Below are 20,692 nucleotides of genomic sequence, written 5' to 3' on the forward strand. Positions count from 1 at the left end.
CCATTTGCTCGTTTTGTCTTCCATGTTCGTTCGTTTTCACTCATTTCCTCGTTGTCCGGTATGTTTGATAGAGCTCTTTCCCATTTTTCCGATCGGCTTTCCATTTCTGTCTCTTCTTCTTCTCTCTATTGTCTTTTGGTGTTTCTCATTTAGTTCTCTCCTAATTTCACATACACACTGTGCTTTTGAGCTCATCTCGGTCAATTCTTCGGTTTTTCGCGCGGCCACCACCAACACCAAATATGCAAATACAGTCGTTTTCCGTTTCCGGAGAGATTATTTTTCTGCGGTTGTGTGCAGAAACCCCGCATTTGTAGAAAAGATATGTGATGGGACTGTTTTTAATTTGGTTTTGTTTTTAGTTTTGAAACTTAGACTGAATTAGAATTCTGAAAAATTTATTGAAATTCACTTCATCTATATTCTCACGTGAAAAAAAACGGAAAAATCGAGATTCCATGTTTTCACATCGAGTTTGATAGTTTGTGGTTCTGTCTACATTTTTCATAATTTTGACTAAAATGCTATACTATGTTTGAAATAGTTTTCAGTGATTTTAACGATTTTTTCATACAAAAACGTTGACTTTCTTCCAACTTCAATCTATTAAAACTACCGTGAACGCTGTAGTAGAAGCTCAGCGTATACATAAACTTTGAGCTCAATTATCTCGGTTCTTATAAAATATCATAAATTTGTCAAGTAACAAAATGTTTGTGATAATGTGATAAATAATTTATCAGTTGACCAATTTTCGGTATCTTTCATGAGAACCGAGATTATTGTGCTCAAATTTGACAGCTTGGGTGGGTTTACCATATTTTATTTTTAAATGATTTTCAGTAATTTTTTTCTTCTAAATAGCTTGTTCTTTGTCTAGCTTAATTTTGACTTTTCCCAAGTTTATTCCAAGTAGACTGAATCTTTATGAATCTCGAGAATTTTTTGTACCTTTTCTGATGCATTACAATCTGTCAAAAATCCAAACTTGACAATTTTATCAAGCTTTTCTTTTTTTAGAGTTTGATTAACTTCCAAAAAGCATTGAAGTGTAAAAAAAATGCCTCAAACGTAACATGAGCCTACAAATGCATAGCGTGTGTCCTGCACCATCAACTGTCTTTCCTTTCATCTCTGACTCTCCCTATTTTGAAATGTATGCAAATTCAGTTCAGCGCTATTCATGTAAATTTGCTTCCCCTGACGTTTACGCACTTTACACTACGACATCATCATTCTTATTAACTTTTAGTAATATATTTCACTCCGTTTTTACAACGATCTATACTCAATTTTACTGCTTTTGGTAGAAGGTTTATAGTCCTCTTGCCATTTTTTTGTTGTAAACATAATTGTCAAAAAAAACTTGGGTATACTCAACCCTCTTGATATTTTATGTTTCCTTCTTGTGCGGCAATTATTGGCGGATTTTGTGAACGGCAAGTGGTTGAGGACACTTTCGGAAATCTGAGGGGGCGATAATTGAAATGACCTTGCTAAGTGAACCTCGGAATGATGAGGACAACGTTTTGTGAGAGGGAGAAAGATAGAGATAAAAGCCGTCGACAATTAGCGTTCGCTCAAAAGTTCATAAAATGTCCATAAAAGCTATACAACCGTAAAATGGAATGTGGTCGATGGGGGGTCGGGGACGATTTTCGAGATTTGAATTGGAACTTCTAATCTTCCTTTGATTCCATTTTTATTGAATCAATTTTCGTATTATTCTAGTTAGAAATCTGGTGGATTAAATGTTTAAAGGCACAGCTGTTCTACAGGGTTGAAACGAGTTAAATCATTTATTGCTTTCTTTCATTTTTCTGAAAAGATCTTACCGAGTGATCTCGGTGCAAAAATGCCAATCAAATAAGCTGCTCGTCTATTTTCCAACTTTCTCATAATCAGATAGCGGCGCCAAGTGCTAATCTATCTGTCGCACCCCTCCTCACGACCACTGGAACAGCCGGTGCCGAGTGGAAGGGCCACCCTCCTCCCGAAGTGATCATCATTCATATATCCCCGCATCACTCATTCTCACACAATACATCCGCTGGTTCCTTCCTTCTTCCTCTCTCTGACTCTGGCTCTTCCATCATCATCGGTGCGCATTTTGAAGAAGAAGGGTCCATTCGCATCTTGGCAAAAGCCCACGATGATTATGAATCCGTGCTTCCGAGAACGGTCTCAAAAGCGGACGAAAAAGCGGCCGAAACCGCGAACCAAGTCTCGGAGCACAATGTACCTGTCTAGGGTTGGTGATTCATCACCCGCAATGTCACGGAGTCTACCATCTGTCGCATTACCGATGCACTATTTGCATCACAAATTGGCAGAGAGCATCTGCTTTATCACGGCTACCATCGACTCATTGTAAGTGTTGTGTGTGTGTGAATGGAAAACGTTTGAATTTCTTCTTTTCTTATGTTTAAGGATTGTAAAATGTTGAATGTGAATTAGAAGTGCCTCAACCGTCGAGTTTAATCCATTTTTTTCAATTTCTGTAATCGACATCGAAAAAATTTTGACTCGCAAAATTTTCGGTCTTATTTTCAAATTTTTGTCAGTTAGCGTCATTTTTGATGTGAAAATATCTCATGACAACCAAGAAAAATGGACTCAAACTAAACATTTGACGCAAGATTCTAAAAAAAAATTTTCAGCTATTCGCCAATTTCTAAAAGACACCTGTTTTTTTCACATTTTCAGTACAAAACGGACCAAAAAATTGCTTTTCGAAAATGTAAATAGCTGAGAAACTAGGATTTTTTTTAAAAATTCTGTGAATGCAACTTTCTCAATCTATGTCTATTCTGAACCCTCCAAAATTTTCAAAGTGATCGGGAGCTTGACAGCCGAGCTCCAGACTCCTAGATATGGTTAAAGTGATCAAAATTAGCTGAAAAATCAATAACGTAGGTGGAAACATAAGAATTGCTCCATGTGGGGTGATGGTCAACTCTGTCCAGAAAATTCTAACGCTATTTTTTCCTACGGAAGTTCATGAAAATTTGTTTTAGCAGCTCCAAATGCTTTGAACAGGTAATGATCCAATTTTTCAGACGAAAAATTGAATTTTTCAGTACTTCTGAACTTTTATTACAAAACTTGATGTTCTATCTGTATTAGTTTAGCCAATATTTTTTATTTGCTAAATTAGACAATTTTTTGCAATCATGGCTGCCATTCTCTTAGCCTGAACCTATATTTGGAAAAAATATCCGCACAGGACGGGCCAAAAATATGATTTCTGATACTTCCTGACTTTACTTAACACTAAAAATATCCAATTTTTTGTAATAACGTTTTTTTTCCTGATCATCGTTTTCTTCATCTTCTAAGGAATATAGCGTTATTATTTAAAATCGAAAGTTTTATATGTCTCCATATTCCTTTTGAAGAAATGCCGTGAATGTCCGTCCCTTCTCTCCGTCACTGTCAGTCTGAAGTCATTTTTCATCAAGTGTGGTCTTATAATTCTTCGCCTATGTTTTTTTTTCGAACTTGCCTCTCTTTTCCTCTCTCTCTCTCTCTCTCTCTCTCTCTCTCTCTCTCTCTCTCTCTCTCTCTCTCTCTCTCTCTCTCTCTCTCTCTCCGCCTTTTCTGCCTTTTATTCCCAATCTTCCAATCGGGGCACTGTCATTTTTATCCCTATTACGCCTCGATCGGCTTGCCCGTGAATATAGTCAGTTAAACCTGCCTTAGTTCTACCTGATTTAAATGTTTCTGGTGAAGTCATTTTTTCCAGTGAAAATGTTTGTTTGCATTACAAAAACCGCTATTATTATGGCTGAGTGGACCTCAAAAGAATTTTTGATGATTTTGACTTCCAAGTGTGACAAAAAACACCCATTTCATCCCATTTTTCCACTCAGTCTAAACGAATTTTATTTTCAGAGAAGACTTGGTAGCATGTAGCTCGATGAACTCGGTGAACAATACACACGACATGAATACAGTATCCTCATCGTCTTCCTCATCGGCACCGCTCTTCGTGGCACTCTACGATTTCCATGGAGTCGGTGAAGAGCAGCTTTCATTGAGAAAGGGTGATCAGGTTAGTACTTTGGACATAAATCAAACAAGAAGTCATCTCCCCCATCCTCTTCGGACGTTTATCAATAAATCAACTTGGGAGGGCATAACTTCCCGTCACTAGCAGCTTTTTTGCTCGCCTCGTCAATTGCACATGTCACCTGGTCAATCATTTTTTGTGCATTCTTGCAGGTGCGAATTCTGGGATACAACAAAAACAATGAGTGGTGTGAAGCGCGGCTATATTCGACAAGGAAAAACGACGCGAGCAGTCAACGACGTCTAGGAGAGATTGGATGGGTTCCAAGCAATTTCATAGCTCCATACAACTCTCTGGATAAGTACACGTGGTATCATGGGAAGATATCCAGAAGTGATTCGGAAGCAGTTCTCGGCAGTGGGATCACCGGATCGTTTTTGGTTCGAGAAAGTGAAACCAGTATTGGACAGTATACCATCTCGGTTCGACATGATGGTCGGGTGTTTCATTATCGGATAAACGTGGATAACACGGAAAGGGTAAGTACTTGATCGCTATGATCATGTGATGTTCTTCAAATTGTTGTATACTCTCAACCCTCTGTGCAAATACACTCATCTTCTTGTTTCCAGATGTTCATCACGCAGGAAGTCAAATTCCGCACACTTGGCGAGTTGGTGCATCATCATAGTGTTCATGCCGACGGACTAATATGTACTTTGATGTATCCGGCGAGTAAGAAGGACAAGACACGGGGACTGTTTTCGTTGTCACCAAATGCGCCGGATGAATGGGAACTGGATAGATCGGAAATCATCATGCATAACAAATTGGGTGGCGGACAGTATGGAGATGTGTACGAGGGCTATTGGAAGCGACATGATTGCACAATTGCGGTGAAGGCGTTGAAAGAGGATGCGATGCCGTTGCATGAGTTTTTGGCAGAAGCGGCGATTATGAAGGATTTGCATCATAAGTGAGGATGGGAAATTTTTGGATGACAGAAATAGTTAGAAAAGACTTGAAACTACGTTTGGGTCATTATGAGTAATTCTTAACTTATGAAGTTCCGAGTTTCTGGATTTTTTTTTCAAATTTTCTATTTTTTTTAATTTTTGAATTTTTGAATTTCCCGCTTTTCTAGAATTTATGAATTGTGGAAGTTCTAAGTAGCTAAATTTTCTGGAATTGGAATTTTAGAATTTTAGCATTCTAGGAACTTTTGGTTTTTTTTTTTAATTTTTTTAAGTTTTCAGATTTTCGAACATTTTGAATTTTCTGGAAGTTTCGAATTTTCAGGATTTTTGAATTTTCATGATTTTTGAGTTTTCATGATTCTCAAACTCATTATAAATATTAACTTTCGAAATGTCTAAGTTTCTGGATTTTCTGGAATTTCGGAAAATTCTAAAATTTTCGGATATTTTGAAATTCTGAATTTTTTGAATTTATAAATTTCAAGATTTTGATTTTCTGAATCTCCGAATTTTAAATTTTCTGAAATTTCAGAGTTTGCGAATTTCTTCATCTCTAAATTTAGCAGTTTTTGAATTTTCGTGTTTTGGAATTTTTAGGATTTCTAGTTTTTTTTTGGATTTTGAACGCTCAAAATATTTGATATTCGGAACTTCTAATTATCCGAATAATTTGTAATATCGAATTTTAACAAACTTATAATTTTGAAACAAATTTTTTCCCAGAAATCTGGTCCGTCTCCTCGGCGTTTGCACCCATGAAGCTCCATTCTACATCATCACCGAATTTATGTGCAATGGAAATTTGCTCGAGTACTTAAGGTACGTTTGTTTTCTCTCAGTCACATTTTAATGTTATTTTATTCAGAAGAACCGATAAAACACTTCTTCCACCGATCATTCTGGTCAAGATGGCCAGTCAGATCGCCTCGGGAATGTCATACCTAGAAGCAAGGCATTTTATACATCGGGACTTAGCCGCTAGGAATTGTCTTGTGTCTGAGCACAACATTGTGAAGATTGCTGATTTCGGGTTAGCTCGATTTATGAAAGAAGACACGTATACTGCACACGCCGGAGCAAAATTCCCTATCAAATGGACAGCTCCAGAAGGCTTGGCATTCAACACGTTCAGCTCAAAGTCAGATGTATGGGCGTTTGGAGTACTACTCTGGGAGATCGCCACTTATGGAATGGCTCCATATCCGGGAGTTGAATTGTCAAACGTTTATAGTCTACTTGAACACGGGTTCCGAATGGATGGACCACAAGGATGTCCACCGTCGGTGTATAGGCTCATGTTGCAATGCTGGAATTGGTCACCATCCGATCGTCCACGCTTCCGCGATATTCATTATAACTTGGAGACACTAATCACAACGAATTCGTTTGAAGAAGACGTCCAGAAACAATTGAAAAAGAGCAGTGAGAAGAAATTGGAGTCAGAACGAAGAAGATCGTCGCATGTTAGAGAAAGGAGTGATTCAAAAACGAGACATTCTTCACATCATGATAGAGATCGCGATCGAGAATCTCTCCACTCCCGTAATTCCAACCCAGAGCTCGCTAATAAGAATTTCATGCGGAATGATGACGGTGGAATGTTCTTCAATCAACCATCCAGCGGTAGCAAAGTGACATCGTTCCGCTCCCAAGTACCATATCCAGCACCTCCACAACAGAGTGCTAAGCCGAAACTTCTGAAGTCAGTTCTAAGTAGTAATGCTCGTCACGCATCGGAGGAGTTTGATAGGAATGAACAGGATGATATTGTTCCGTTGGCTGAGAAGAATGTGAGGAAAGCGGTCACACGCCTAGGTGGAACCATGCCGAAGGGGCAAAGGATAGATGCGTATTTGGACTCGATGAGACGAGTGGATAGTTGGAAAGGTGAGAAAGAGTGTTCAGTGGGACTAGGGCTGGGATTTTTTACAGCATTCTCATACATCTGTAAAATTTCACGGACTTCCGTAAAATTGTATCCGTAAAATTAGCAAAATTACAGTTTTCAGAAATTAAAAAAACCTATTTTTCTGAGTTTACCGCGATTTTGAGTATGTACATTTGCGGATTTGTAATGCAATATTATGGAAATAATGAATTCGACAGTTTATTAGTTGAAGTTTCGAAAGTGCCCGGGAAATGCCATTGAAAATGCGATCAGGGAATAAAAGGGATTATTCAGTTGTTCTGATTACTAATTTTGTCATAAAAATTTTTAAATGTTGAACAAAAACACTGAAAAATCGGTAAGAAAAAAAACTGAAAAGCATTTTGACCTACTAACCTTGGAATACAAAATTCTCGCTCCCTTCGAACTACTTTTGGCGCTAATAGTACGGCATTTTCCGGGAATTTCGAACAGTTTGGTGATAAAACTGTAAGTATACATATTTTTTTAAAGTTTTTTATTGAAATCTCGGAGAGTTTCATTTTCAAAATAGCGCCAAACTCAAAAACAAGATTTTGCTAACCAGAAAAACGAAGTTTTACAAATATTCAATCGGTAAGTTTTTGGTTTTACGGATTTTATGAAAATTATATCACTCCCAGCAACGAATTTGACTATAATTTGCATCTCTTCTTAGTTTCAGAAAGCACCGATGCTGATAACGAGGGAGCCGGATCATCTTCTATGAGTCGTACAGTGTCCAACGATTCTCTGGACACACTGCCACTTCCAGACTCCATGACTTCTAGCACCTACGGAAAAATGCATCCGGTAGTTGGAGAAAACGTGTTCTTACGACAAATTCGTTCTAAACTGAAAAAGCGTGGTGAGACGCCAGAATTGGATCATATTGATTCGGATACTGCTGATGGTAAATTTTTTATTTCATTTCAAAATTTTAAAAATGTTCGAAAGTTCTATTTTAGAAACCAACAAATCGGACAAAACATCGCCATTTGGGTCGCTCAACAAGTCATCTGTCAAATATTCCCTTAAAAATGGATCAGATTTCAACAACAGGCACTCGAGAGCCAGTCCGGTCCCTGTACCAGTACCCCCATCACGTAACGCGTCGGTCAGTGTCAAAGTTGAATCCAAAGCTGAAGATTCGTCAGACGAAACAACAAAAGATGGCATGTGGGGTCCCAAGCATGCGGTGACCCGGAAAATCGAAATCGTAAAAGTAGGTGTTTTGTTGTTGGCTGCTAATCCTGTCTCCCCTAGTGTTTCTTTCCTCTTTCATCCAAATTATTTCCTTTAAGGCCGACTCCTACCAAAATGTAGAAGGCGAACTAAAAGCAAAAATCCGCAACTTGCGTCATGTGCCAAAGGAGGAAAATCACGACGACTCCCCGTTAGATGCCACAGATACCACTAACGATAGTGCAATTGCGTTGCCACCAAACGAAAAAGCTCGAGTTCGACAGTTGGTAACTCAAAAAGTGTCACCACTCCAACATCATCGTCCCTTCTCACTTCAATGCCCAAATAACTCTACAAGTTCGGCTCTATCTCATTCAGAGCACGCGGATAGTTCAGAAACGTCGTCTCTTTCTGAGATACAGGAGGAGAAAATGAAGTCAGAACTGGCTAGAAAAAGTAATGGAGAGACCAAAGTGGTGCCAGTCACTTGGATGATCAATGGAGGGGATAAAGAAAGAGAGTCGAATAGGATGTCACGGACGAAGTCGTTACGGGACATTACCACCAAATTTGAGCAGCTCGGGACCCCATCGTCGGCTGTGGAGAGTAAAATTGAAGGTTGGTCAGAGGTGTTTTGAGTAAAATTGGAGTTGAGCTTGTTTTAAAGAAAGGGAAACCAATTGGAGTGATAAAATCTCACAACGCTTTTGTAGGACATCGGTAGACAGCCAATCGCAGTCTGGTATATCTATAACTTTACAAACCAGTTGAAATTTTTGAGAGACTTTTATGTGCATTTTATGGAATCGATTCTAGCAACAATGTCACAGATTTACAGTACCTGTCAATAAAATATACAAACTTTTCAGTGGATTTTGACGAGATTCATTAGAATAAAGCCAGGCTGTTAAATTTCCGTCCACTTTTAAAAGTTTGGAGGGCGTAAAACAAATTCGTATTGAAAATTTTGCACTAACACATTTTTTCGAGATATCCTAGTTTTTCAGCTGATCGTCAATTTCTGAAATAGGTCTGTTTTTTTCCCATTTTTTGTATCAAGACGGGCAAAAATGGGATGTCTCTCAGAAATTGGCAAATAGCTGAAGAAAATGTGAATTTTCAAAAAATTCTGTAAATGCAAAATTTTCAATCCAGGTCTATTTTACATCCTCCAAAATTTATAACGTGATTGGAAACTTGACAGTGGAGCTGCATTGTTCTGAAAATTGTCAGATTTCCTGAAAATCAACTGAAAAAAATGCGTTTTTGTAAACCTTATTGGCCGCTACTGTATGACCCATGAATAATTTTTCATGGCTGTCCTTGTCCAATTATTCCTACCCTTTCCAAAACGGCTAGTCCCTGCAAAAATTGCTCATTCCAATCTTCTCTAAATTATTCCTCCTCAATTTGTACGCCCGCACAATCCGTGGGCGACTGAACTTTCGCAATCTCGGCCAAAAGCCTACTAATGAGTAAACTGAAACCCACTTCTCCATTTTTCCAACGCCTTCGTTATGACACGTGCAATCCGATACATACGATTCGGGCGTCATATTTGCGCGTGATTCTAGAGACCCCTTTTTTCGTACCATCACGTAATATTGTTGATGAGCCAAAAGGAAGAAAATTTGTCATTTCAGAAGCTCCATATCGGGAACATGCTCTTGAAAAGAAAGGTGGATCCACGAAGAGATTCTCAATGATGGAAGGAAATGGTGAACTGAAGCATGTGGTGCCGTCACGCAAGAACCGGAATCTGGAAGAGTCTGGCTCTATTGAGGAAGAGCCTGTTAGCAAGGTTGGTCCCTGGTGTATAAAGATGTTTTTCTATATAATAAAAGCAAGGAACTTTTTTTGCTTGAAACGCAAACGCCTCCACAACGGCAATTAAATTCCACTAGAAACTCGAAGCCATTAGTTTGTTTTTGCAAAAAGACACCCCGATTTTATGAGGTTGATGCTCTTAAAGTCTATTTTGGCAGGGCTAAAAGCTTTTAAACGGAGAAGTATCTTTTTAGCTCTTTTATTTTCGTACAAAAAAAACACCGCTAAGTGTTTCTGGAACTGCAAATGGTTGACGTGACGTCAATTTTGTGCTGAAACACAATTTCCGTTTCAGAAATAAAAGAAAATTCTAAACATCATAAAGCTCACCTGATCTTTATATCTGGTCAGAAGGTGTGGGAAACATCACAATGTATTTTTCAGGATATCATTGTATCTCTACTCCGCGTCATTCAAAAGGATTTTGTGAATTTGTCAAATCTGGCGAGCTCCGAGCTCACTGATGAGAAACTTCAGCAGTTTGTGATGTAAGCTAGAAAACTGGAGAATGGGAATTCTTTAACAAATTACTGTTTCAGAATGGCAGACAATGTGCAAAAGCTCCATGGCACGTGCTCCGTCTACGCAGAGCAAATTTCACCGCATAGCAAGTTCCGTTTCAAGTAAGGAACATTTTTAAAAAGACTCGGAACTTATAAAATCGAATTTTAGGGAACTCCTATCTCAATTAGAGACCTACAATCGTCAAATAAAGTTTTCACACAATCCAAAAGCAAAACCAGTTGATGGAAAATTGGTGATGGCGTTCCAAGACTGTTTCGATCAAATCATGCGTCTTGTGGATCGATGATAAATTTTTTTTCCTCATAAAATTTTCAATATTCCCAGTTTTTTTATCCCGAAAACCTCTATATGGTCTATGCAGCTCTGTAACTTCCAAATGGAAGTAGGTTACTACTTTTAAAACAAAACGTGTAGTTTTTTTGTGTCTTTTTTCTCCTTGAAATGAAACTGATGAGATTCATGTAACGTTTCTTTTTCTGTTTGTTTTTTTATTAAATTTTGCATTGTATACCATTTTTTTTTACTTCACCTTGATCCCAACTAAACGGTGTATTTTGCTCCTTTCCTTTTTTGTAACCCACTGAGGGCATAATTCTATTATATGCATCAATAAAATCTGTCATGTTTTTTATCAACAAGTCGCAAACTTTATTACTAGAATTCTCTTGACAATACGAGAGAAAAATCATATCAACTGTATCGGTTTGTGTGCTTTGTTGGGGAGGGGAGGGAAGTCAAAAGAGGGGTTACGGTAGAAGACGAGAGTGAACACGAGAGCAAGCAAGAAGATTTTTTTTTTGGAATTTTTTAAAGTGAAGAAGAAGAAGAACACGAAGATTAAAATGAGTGTGTGCTGATTGTCGTCTGAAATAGAGTTGTGCGCAGAAAAGGGTAAAAATGGAGATAAAAATAAAGAGAGAGAGAGAGAGATTTCCGTGAAGAACCGCCGAAGAAAAAGGTGTGCAATATGATTTATCCGAACCGAACCGAGCTGGCCCACGATGCTCGCTTGCCGAAGCGCACTTGATTCGCCCACTTCTTCTCCATCACCTTGAAAGTGGGATCCGACTGCTGTAAGATAAGAGAGTTTGAACTTTTATTCAGATTTTTGAAGTGGGTATTTTCCTCTACGCCCTCAGATCTTTTTCAAGGATTTTATTTTGAGGGAAAGGAGATGTAGGATGGCTGAAGTGGATCAAAAATAAGAGAAAAAGCTCATTATTTTTTGCTGCATTACACATTGTCCACTACATCCCGTAATCCAAATAGGATGTCAACATACCTCGATGTAGTCGTACACTGCCGGATCGTCGTTGAACGCCTCCATACTCAACGGCGAGTTGTCCTGAACGGCTTGGACTCTCAAATCACCGGATGGTGACTGAATTGGTTGCCCTGCAAAATAGGAGATTTCAGAATTTCCCGCATAAACTGATTTGGAGCAAATTCTATAGAATCTTCAAGAGCGGAAGCTATGCTTAGAATCTTTTCCTTAGAATCCAAAGTTTTTGGTTTGCCTGCAGGGCCATGATCTGGGCTCTTTTGTCTAAATATTCCAAGAAACACTACTACAGTAATCCTTCAATTCAACTTAAACAAGTTTTAAGCGTACTTACCGACGACTACGGCAATTAGTAGGAGAAGCATGGAAAACAGCGTTAGCTGGAAGGACATGTCGGTGCAATGAATGAAGCTTCGATGGGCGGAGCCTCGACACGTTGAGCAGAAATCTATGACGGGTAAATTTGAAGACGCGACGGCGAGCGATATTCCACACCCTTACTTAGAATCAAAGTTTTTGTGTGAAAAAACGAAGAGAGTCGTAAGAAAAGACAAAAAAGGGGCGGAGACGGTTCCTTGGCGGAGTTTGAAATGAGATAGGGCGCGGCTTGTATAGTGCTAATGAACGGAAAGTAAGCGAGAAGATGACTTTTGAAGATGAGCTGCTTGCACATGAAAAGTTGGCTTACGTTTTGCGTTATTTTGAAAACTGAGAAGAAAGTGACGATGATGAAGAAATTTGAAGGTATTCGGAGATTTCCGGAAACTTGGTTTGCGTATATAATTCATGAATCATCATCGTGCTTGTGTGTGTTTTGGGGCACCGGAAGAAAGTTGATATGGGGAGGCTAACAACAAGTACAAAGTTTAGAAAGATCCGGAAATCGGGAGAGATATGAGGGGGCGAAGATGAATTTTGTGATTCTGATTTGTGGTGGAGAAGAGATATTTTGAAAATAAAGAAGGGATCGAAAGAATCAGAATATTCAAGGTGATAGAATCTAGACTACTGTGGTCGGAGGTGTTCGGAACAAAACTCGAATTTAAAAATTAACAAAAATTCGAGCGTTTTGGAGAATATTCCCAAAGGTTTTTTTTCAAAACTAAATTCCGAATTTATTTTCTGAGTTAGAGCGTTTTGGATTACGATATGTCAAAGGCGCTAGCTAAAAGTTTCTTTGCGGGTCTCCAGCGGGATTCCTTTGTTGCGTTTTCGAAATTCGATTGTCAATTTTTTGCGCTTTTTTGATGGGACGGTGGGATTCCGAATATCCGACTATCCCTATTCAAAAATTTTGAAACTTGGAATTTTCGACATTTCGAAATTCTAGAATTCTAAGGTCGGAATAATCCGAAGTTTCAAAACTCGGAATTCTCGATATTACAAGATATTCAGCAAATACCAATCAGAACAGCCGTGAACTACTGCTGATTTTTTTTACCCTTGGAAAGCGTTTTTCGGAGACTAGACTTTAATTGGAATTGATTTTCCTACAGTAATCCGATCAAGACGATTTCTCAAAATTGAACCTAGAATACCGGTCAACAAGATGAACGAAAACCTATGTTTCAGATGATTAATGTCTGCTCTAACCATTTTCAGATAATTTTTCTGAAGTAATTCAACCAAATGCATTCTAAATCAAAGCTTGTTATCAAAAGTCACTCAAAGAACTCTCCAGGCGATTTCAAAACACAAAACAGAAGGGATTTTCAGACAACTGCAATGATGGTTCATTGTCTAGCCGCTCTAATTTGATGTTTTTGAATTGTTATCTCTAATCTCTGATATCACTATTTTTAGGTTTTATCAAGAAATCATTCTCAACTTGGCTGGGTAGGTTGAAATTTCAGAAAATGCACATGGACCAGGAAGTCCAGCTACCCAAAAAAAAGACGAGTCACTAGATCCTTCCTGGATTCCCTCCATTTTTTTTGCTTCTGCATTGTAATCCAGTTAATTTTGTTTTTAGCCCCTCTATGTCTCATCCCTCGGTAGTAAAAGTGTTATTCGAGAAGCTTCATGAATTTTAATCAATTCCGACACTTGGTCTTTGGCTCGAATTCTACATTCAAAACACAACATATGAAAAATATTGGAAAAATATATTTGAATTCATTTTCGGGGGTACTATAGAAACAAGAATCATATTCCCAAAGACGTCATTGCTTACTAAGGAAGAAAAAAAATTGTACTCAATCTCTTGGGATGGACAATGGTCAGAAATCGAGATCATTGTCGCATTCTGTCTGATTGTGTACTAGTCGTAATCCTGTGAAGTTACATATGATTCATAATTTGAAAAAAAAGGAAAAAAATAAGAAATTATTTTAAGTGATGTAACGAATAAATTAAAAGATCTAATGATTTCGAAATTCTTATCATACCCCTCCTAGGTGGTTAATATGCTGTTGGCTTGTAACTGCTGGTCAGAAGTTCGTAGAAGTTTGGCTATTGGACAAATATTGACCAGGTTTTTGTCGCAAGTTGCCGAAAAAACTTCTGCATAGCGGCATACAATTTTTGTTTAAATTTTGCTCAAAAAACATTTCTAGGATCAAAACACTTCTAGAAAATAATTTCTGATGCCTTACACCTTGATCGAGATCATAATAGCAAGTGGGACGTGGAATTTTTAATTTCCTAAAACTGAAACATCCTTCATTTTTGGCATCCTCTATATAACTGATCCGTGATAAATAAATGATGATATGCCGCTTCCGGTTTTGATGAAGTGACATCAGTTTCATCCTGTTTTCTGATTCTGGATCTCTCAAGATTTTTCGAGTTTCAGATTTTCTCAAAACAATTCTAGATTCTGAATTGACGTCAATGCATTTGTTTTCCGGGGGTTAATAAAAAACAAGCTGAATTATGGAAATACGGTCAAAAGAATATGTATTCCAAAGGCAATATTCCGAAAGTTTTTTATAATTTTCGAGGGAACCTAACTTTGTGATTCTTGGAATTTCCAGTGGGCAAAATCAGAGAACTGAAAACTTGGAACCCTGGGTAAACACATGTTACAGAAATCACACGAGAAATTTTGAGTTTTCAGATCTAGTAAAATTTACAGACTACTGTGGCTGATGATGGTCTCTGAAAAAAAAATTTCCTCTGCCTTACGGATTATGAGAATTTTCCAAAAAAAAACCCCAAGATGATGGATTGAAGTCAAAAACAGATTCCGTTTCACACGGGTTGATGGAAAAAAACAATTGGAATTATGGACACACGGTCAAAATATTCCCAAACCTTTTTCTGAAATTCTGAACAAACTAGACTTTGTGATTCTCGGAATTGTCGGTGGGTAAACATCAGAGAACAGAAATCTTGGGACCCTGGGAGAAACATTGATTGATGAAATCACTTGGGAAAATTTAGGTTTTCAGATCGAGAAATATCAGCGAACAACAGTGGTTGATGAACGACTAAAAAATTTTTTTCAAAAAAGCTCGATTGGACAGTTCAGGTTGTTTTGAACGTGAAGGAACATTAAAAGTGATTTTCTCCAAATTTCGTTCATATTGCACACCGTTGCTACAGAATGCATAATCGCCTAGAAAGTAGTTAAAAATTCTTCTGTCCCTTTCAGCTTTTGAGAATTTCTCAACACAATTTCAGATGGATTGACGTCGAAAACGGTAGGTTCCGTGCGTTGGCAAAAAATTGAATTCAGAATAGGAAAGATCTTTCTAAATTCCGTAAATTATGTGAACAAAATTTAACAACTACAAGACATTGTCAATTTCAGCTTGAATGGAATTATGTATACAACATTCACCAATGTTCCAATATCAGTAATATATGAAACTACGGTTTGAAAGGCTGTTTCAAATTTTTGAAGGAAAAAAAAATTATGATTCATGGAAACTTCAGTGAGTAAAAATCAGAGAACTGAAAACTTGGAATGCTGAGAAAATATGGATTTACAAAATCAGAGGAGAATTTCGGATTTTCAGGTTCAGAATTTTCCACGGACGACTATGGTCTCAGTATTAAAAAACTCATTTTTAAAAAATAGTTTAATATCAGGGATGTCTGGAACGGAATTTAAAATATGTAAAATTAAGAAAATTGCAAACATTCAAGGAATGAAATTCCGATTTTTTAGAATCAAAGCGTTTAGAACTACCGTATGTCAAAAGCGTACGCAAAAATTTATGCGACTCACAAGCGGAACTACTTGCGAAATCTGTCTAATTCTTCAGAAACGTTTTGTGCTTTTGTGATGGGATGATGACATCCAATTTTTCTGAAAATTGTCAATCTATAATACCCAGTAACCCTATCTGCATATTTTCCATAAAACCGTTTGCAGCTACTGAACATCTGCCATTCCATTTATCACAGTCCGACAAATAATTTACGACTCAATGAAAGATCATAAATTTATGGCTGTACCCTAATTGTCGGCATCTAGACAAAGTCATCTAGGTTGGCAGATGAATTATCTCTTTATGGAATCTGTCTCTTTTATTCTATTTTCTGGCTCGTTTCTTTTTGTAAAAATTGTATCCTAGTGTCGCTCACATTTTGGCTTAACTATAGTCTTCTGATGAAAATGATTGTCGTTCTTCAAAAACAATTATTGTGGTTGGAAATATGTAATTCTCGGCTGGGAAAATTTTGGATTGTAGTCATACGGCTAAGGAAGTGGGAAATCACAAATGATCACTACACAAGATTTATAGGGAAGGGGTGAAAATGGATTTTTGGTTTGCAATTTCTGGGAAGAATAGGATTTTTAAGGTCGATATCTCAAGATAATTATTATTGGGTGTAGGCAAAGTTATGAAGTCAGCAACGGTACCAGAAACCAATGGAACGAGTACACTGTTCTCCAAATTCAGACTGGACAGAAAAGAGTATACTAACGTTTTCAAGCGTTCCAGTATCATTAATATACGGTCAAAATATTCACAAAGCTGTTTTTGAATTATCGAACAAACCAAACATAGTTATTCTAGAAATTTCCAGTTGGTTAAAATCAGAGAACGAAAATCATGGGACGCTGGTAATGTTTTTCTTGAATCTTTTTGTTGAAAAAAGAATTTCAAGAAAGGTACAATGTTTTTCAGTTAAAAATTGCCATTTCAGATAAAATTGCAAACATGAAGAGTCTGAAAAAGTCCTTCCTAATTTCCTTATAGGCCAGAACTTTTCAGACTATATAAACCAATTATGGAACTATATTTTTGTAAAACATTCTTCTGGAGATTTTTCCGCAATATATTATACATTCCGTAAAATCATAGTGCCTGTTTTTAATCAATTTTTTTTGTTGTTTTCAATCAACTTTTTGAAGGTGTTTGTTTCAATTGATTCATGTTTCCTTGTTGAACGAAAAACGATTTAATCAAACTAAAGATTTTATATTTTGTTTGGATATTTAAAAGATTTTCAGACAAAATGGGTAAATGCTGAAAACTCCTTTAGGCACCCAAAAGCGATTTCTAACTAAAACAGACGTTTGGAACTTTTCTGTTAATTTTTGTGTCATAACTGCATCGAAATTCTTAATCTGTATGCTTAATCATGGAACATTTGAATGGAATCTGTTGAGAATTTCGAGTTTAGCTTTTATTTTTTTGTGCTTGAAATTGACAAAATTAATATCATATTTCAAGCTCCGATTCCCTCCGTTCCAAAATCGATTCGCTTTTTTTTCAGTGCTTTTTTTTTGACATGAATCATAAGTTCACAATTCTCTTTACAACTTTTGTCCTCTCCATCAAACACCAAACCGTGTTTTTCTTTCTTTCAATTCTCAAGAGCTTTTTCTGTTTGTCGATATATCGAACACCGTCAATTTCTCCTTTTGTTGTTTCGTGGGGGTGTTGTAGGCATTTTTTGACTGACGAATGGTTTTGTCAATTTCTGCAAAATCACTCTAAACAGTATTTTTCGCAATTTTCTTCCTATTTTTTTTATATCAACTAACATTTACTTATTTTGTTTTTATGCTCTTTTGCTCTTTCATTTTTCCCTTCTGGGGAATAAGTATTTCAACTATAATAGAGGTCAAAAGGGAAACATATGACAGATTGCTAGCCGTATGCTAGTGTCATTAGTAATTGACATAATGAGCAATACGACAACGGGATTAAGTATTATTATTATTCGTAAAGCTCTAACATCAATCCTTCCCCCCTTTGTTTTTCAGTTGAACACAAGTCGCATTGTGGAAAAAATCAAGAACGAAATCGCTATTTTATGACGCGTCATTAATTCTTTTTTCAAGGACGCACACCTAGGTGATAAGTGATTTGAGAGAAGTTGTGTGTTGAATGTGTCAATTGACGTCCCAATAAAAGGATTTATTCGAAACCCAATAAACTTGAGTCAAAAACTTGGACAACAACCGGAATATTGAAAAGGAGGAGTGGGAGGATTTAGATTGATGAGTGGCTTTTGAATATGGACAATCTTTAGTTGATCTGATGAAGAATTCTTTTCAATTTTTCTAACAGTGATGGTTTTTTAGTTGCTGTTTTTAAACTTTTTTAGAACATAGTTTTTTATTCCTCAAAATTCAATTTTATTTGAAACTGAATTTTTATGGAAAATTTTTTTTGCAGCTTGTTGGAATGTGCTCGAGAGTTTTCTAATCATTAAACACTCAGCGTAAAATTTAAGATAGAAGTCACTTTTAACAGTACACTGTAATCTAATTTATCTCGATTCCTGTGAAAGATATCAAAAAGTGGTCGACTAATAAAATTTTCATACAATACTAAAAAATTTTTTCAGTTTCCCGTTTTTTGACATCTTGGATATGAAGCTAGATAAATTGGCTCAAAGACGATAAGAATGTTTACAGTATGCGGTCTTTTGAAGCGCATTCGCTTACCCGATCCACCTCTTGCCAAATATGAACTTGGTAAAAATTGACAGCCTTTATTTTCCAAACTTCAGAGCTGTTTCGAATTTAGTGAACGAAAACTAGCTTCATCAAAATAGTCGTTATATGTAGTTTGCGTACCTGGAAATTTAAATATTAAAAACGTTCCGTATGCTCAAAAAGTGTTCATAATTCAGCTTGTTGGGATATGAGTTCAAAAATTCAGGCTCTCAAAAATTACAGTATTTAATAAACTCACCCTATACCGGAAATTTGGGTTCAATGTTCTCGGTTCCTGTGAGAGATGTCAAAAAGTGGCAAACCATCAAAAACGATTCTGGTATTATGACAAACATTTTTATCAGTTTACCAATTTTTGATGTCTTTCACAGAAATCGGGATAATTTCACTTAAAGTTGACGTTTTGGAAGACATGTTTAGAGGGTTCGCAAAAGGTTTGCGAAACCTGAAAGTTCTTAAAAATTCACAAAAATGAATTTTGATTCTATTTCGTCATCAAACCCATTTCCAGAATCATACATCAAATCAAGTTCTATCTCATCCCCTCCCTCTCTCATAAAATATCACAAAACCCCTCATCTCTCCTCCACTTCACCAAATGAAGTACTCATGATAACGTTCAAGATTTATGAGAAGTTCTGATTACTTTTGACGTCTTCCAACTTTGTATTCACTCTCAATCTCCCAATCTCCTAACGTATTCTCTATTCCTCCTCCCAATATTTATTTTCAATTTATGTTATCAAGTACATTTGATGAGTGTTATTTATCATTGACAATATCAGTTTCCGGGATAGGAGACACTCCCTCTTTCGTTTATTTTCTCTAGCCTCCTTATAAAAGTCCCTACTGTTTGGACAGCAGCCCAAGACGATACATGAGACATTTGACCGGATCCACAAGGATATCTGAATGGCCGAATGGGATGCAGCGGTGTCCAGCTGAGAATACCACTTTTGTTATCCAAAACCGTCTTCTCCTTCTCCTCCACTTCATTTTGTTGTCGAAAAAGCTTCCATCCCAATTTATTACCACTAAGAGAGAGGTACGAAAGGTTGTTAAACAACGAACACTTTTTTCAAAAAAAATAGAGTAGAAAGAGGCAAAGGTGGGCACTTACCAGATTTTATCTGTGCACCATAACTCTTTCCTCTCTTTGTATCTCTAAGAATCTGTTTGAGAAAGAGAAAGAGATAAAGAGAGAGGTCATCTAGTCATGTGTTCAGTTTTGAAAGTATCTTTTTTCTAAGAGACATGTCCTGAAAATAACAATTGTCATTTTCCTTTGATAAGAAGATATCAGGTGAGAAATTTGTGCAGAAACTAGACTAAATCTATGACAGTCTTAGATTAAAAGAACCGCGTAACTAAAAATCGATATTTTTAAGTTTAGCCTAGTATCTTGAAGAATTTCAATTTAAAGACAAGTTGGGATACTTTTTTTCATCCCTATTTTAACATTTCCATTCTTTCATTTTAAGCTTTCATATCTGAATTTCTATAAAAGATAACAAAAACCTGTAAACTGATAAAATGTTTGTCATAATATCGCATACACTTTTTCAGATAGCGGTTTTTCATATCTTTTACAGTAATTGAGATAACTGCACTAGCGTTCCAATCGGAGCATTCGTTGTACTAGAAATCCGCTCTATACGTGCACTTTGAGCTCGACTATCTCGGTTCCTTCAAAATATATCGAATAAATTTTAATTCATAGATTGATTATCATAATATTACAAATATTTTATCAGTCTACATATTTTAAATATATCTCATATGAACCGAGATACATGAGCCCAAAAGGAACGCAATCACAGCATTCGCTCTAACAAAGGTTTACCATACATGCACTTTAAGCTCATTTATCTCGGTTCCTTCATGATGTATAAAAATACATTCAATTGATAAATTATTCTTCATGATTTCACCAGTATTTTATCAGTCGGCAAATTTTCAATATCTCTCATAGGAGCCGAGATAATTGAACTCAGAAGGCACGTAAGGTGGAAGTTCTACCAGAGCAAATACGGCAATTGAGCTGTCGTTTAATTAGAGCATTTATTAGTCTAGGAATATCAATTTTTAGTTATTTAACAAGTTTTTTGTTCGA

At 36.8% G+C, this 20,692-nt stretch overlaps 2 protein-coding genes across 2 annotated transcripts; one reads left to right on the forward strand and one right to left on the reverse strand.

The window, feature by feature from the left end:
- Positions 1 to 2,152: 2,152 nt before the first annotated feature.
- Cbr-abl-1 lies at positions 2,153 to 10,718 on the forward strand (the record flags this gene model as incomplete). The annotated part of the gene is made up of 13 exons (XM_045239274.1): positions 2,153 to 2,370; positions 3,895 to 4,054; positions 4,225 to 4,551; positions 4,645 to 4,988; positions 5,713 to 5,808; positions 5,855 to 6,876; positions 7,581 to 7,808; positions 7,864 to 8,120; positions 8,200 to 8,698; positions 9,724 to 9,881; positions 10,292 to 10,395; positions 10,447 to 10,530; positions 10,580 to 10,718. The coding sequence occupies 13 exons, from the start codon at positions 2,153 to 2,155 to the stop codon at positions 10,716 to 10,718; spliced, it is 3,636 nt and encodes a 1,211-aa protein (XP_045092688.1).
- A 686-nt stretch (positions 10,719 to 11,404) lies between these two features.
- On the reverse strand, positions 11,405 to 12,106 carry Cbr-flp-19 (the record flags this gene model as incomplete). Its single annotated transcript, XM_002644095.1, has 3 exons — positions 11,405 to 11,503; positions 11,715 to 11,827; positions 12,049 to 12,106. 3 exons carry the CDS (start codon positions 12,104 to 12,106, stop codon positions 11,405 to 11,407), a joined length of 270 nt encoding a protein of 89 aa, XP_002644141.1.
- Positions 12,107 to 20,692: the final 8,586 nt, after the last annotated feature.

The sequence above is a fragment of the Caenorhabditis briggsae genome, assembly GCF_000004555.2.
Source record: "Caenorhabditis briggsae complete genome, chrX, whole genome shotgun sequence".
Taxonomy (NCBI): domain Eukaryota; kingdom Metazoa; phylum Nematoda; class Chromadorea; order Rhabditida; family Rhabditidae; genus Caenorhabditis; species Caenorhabditis briggsae.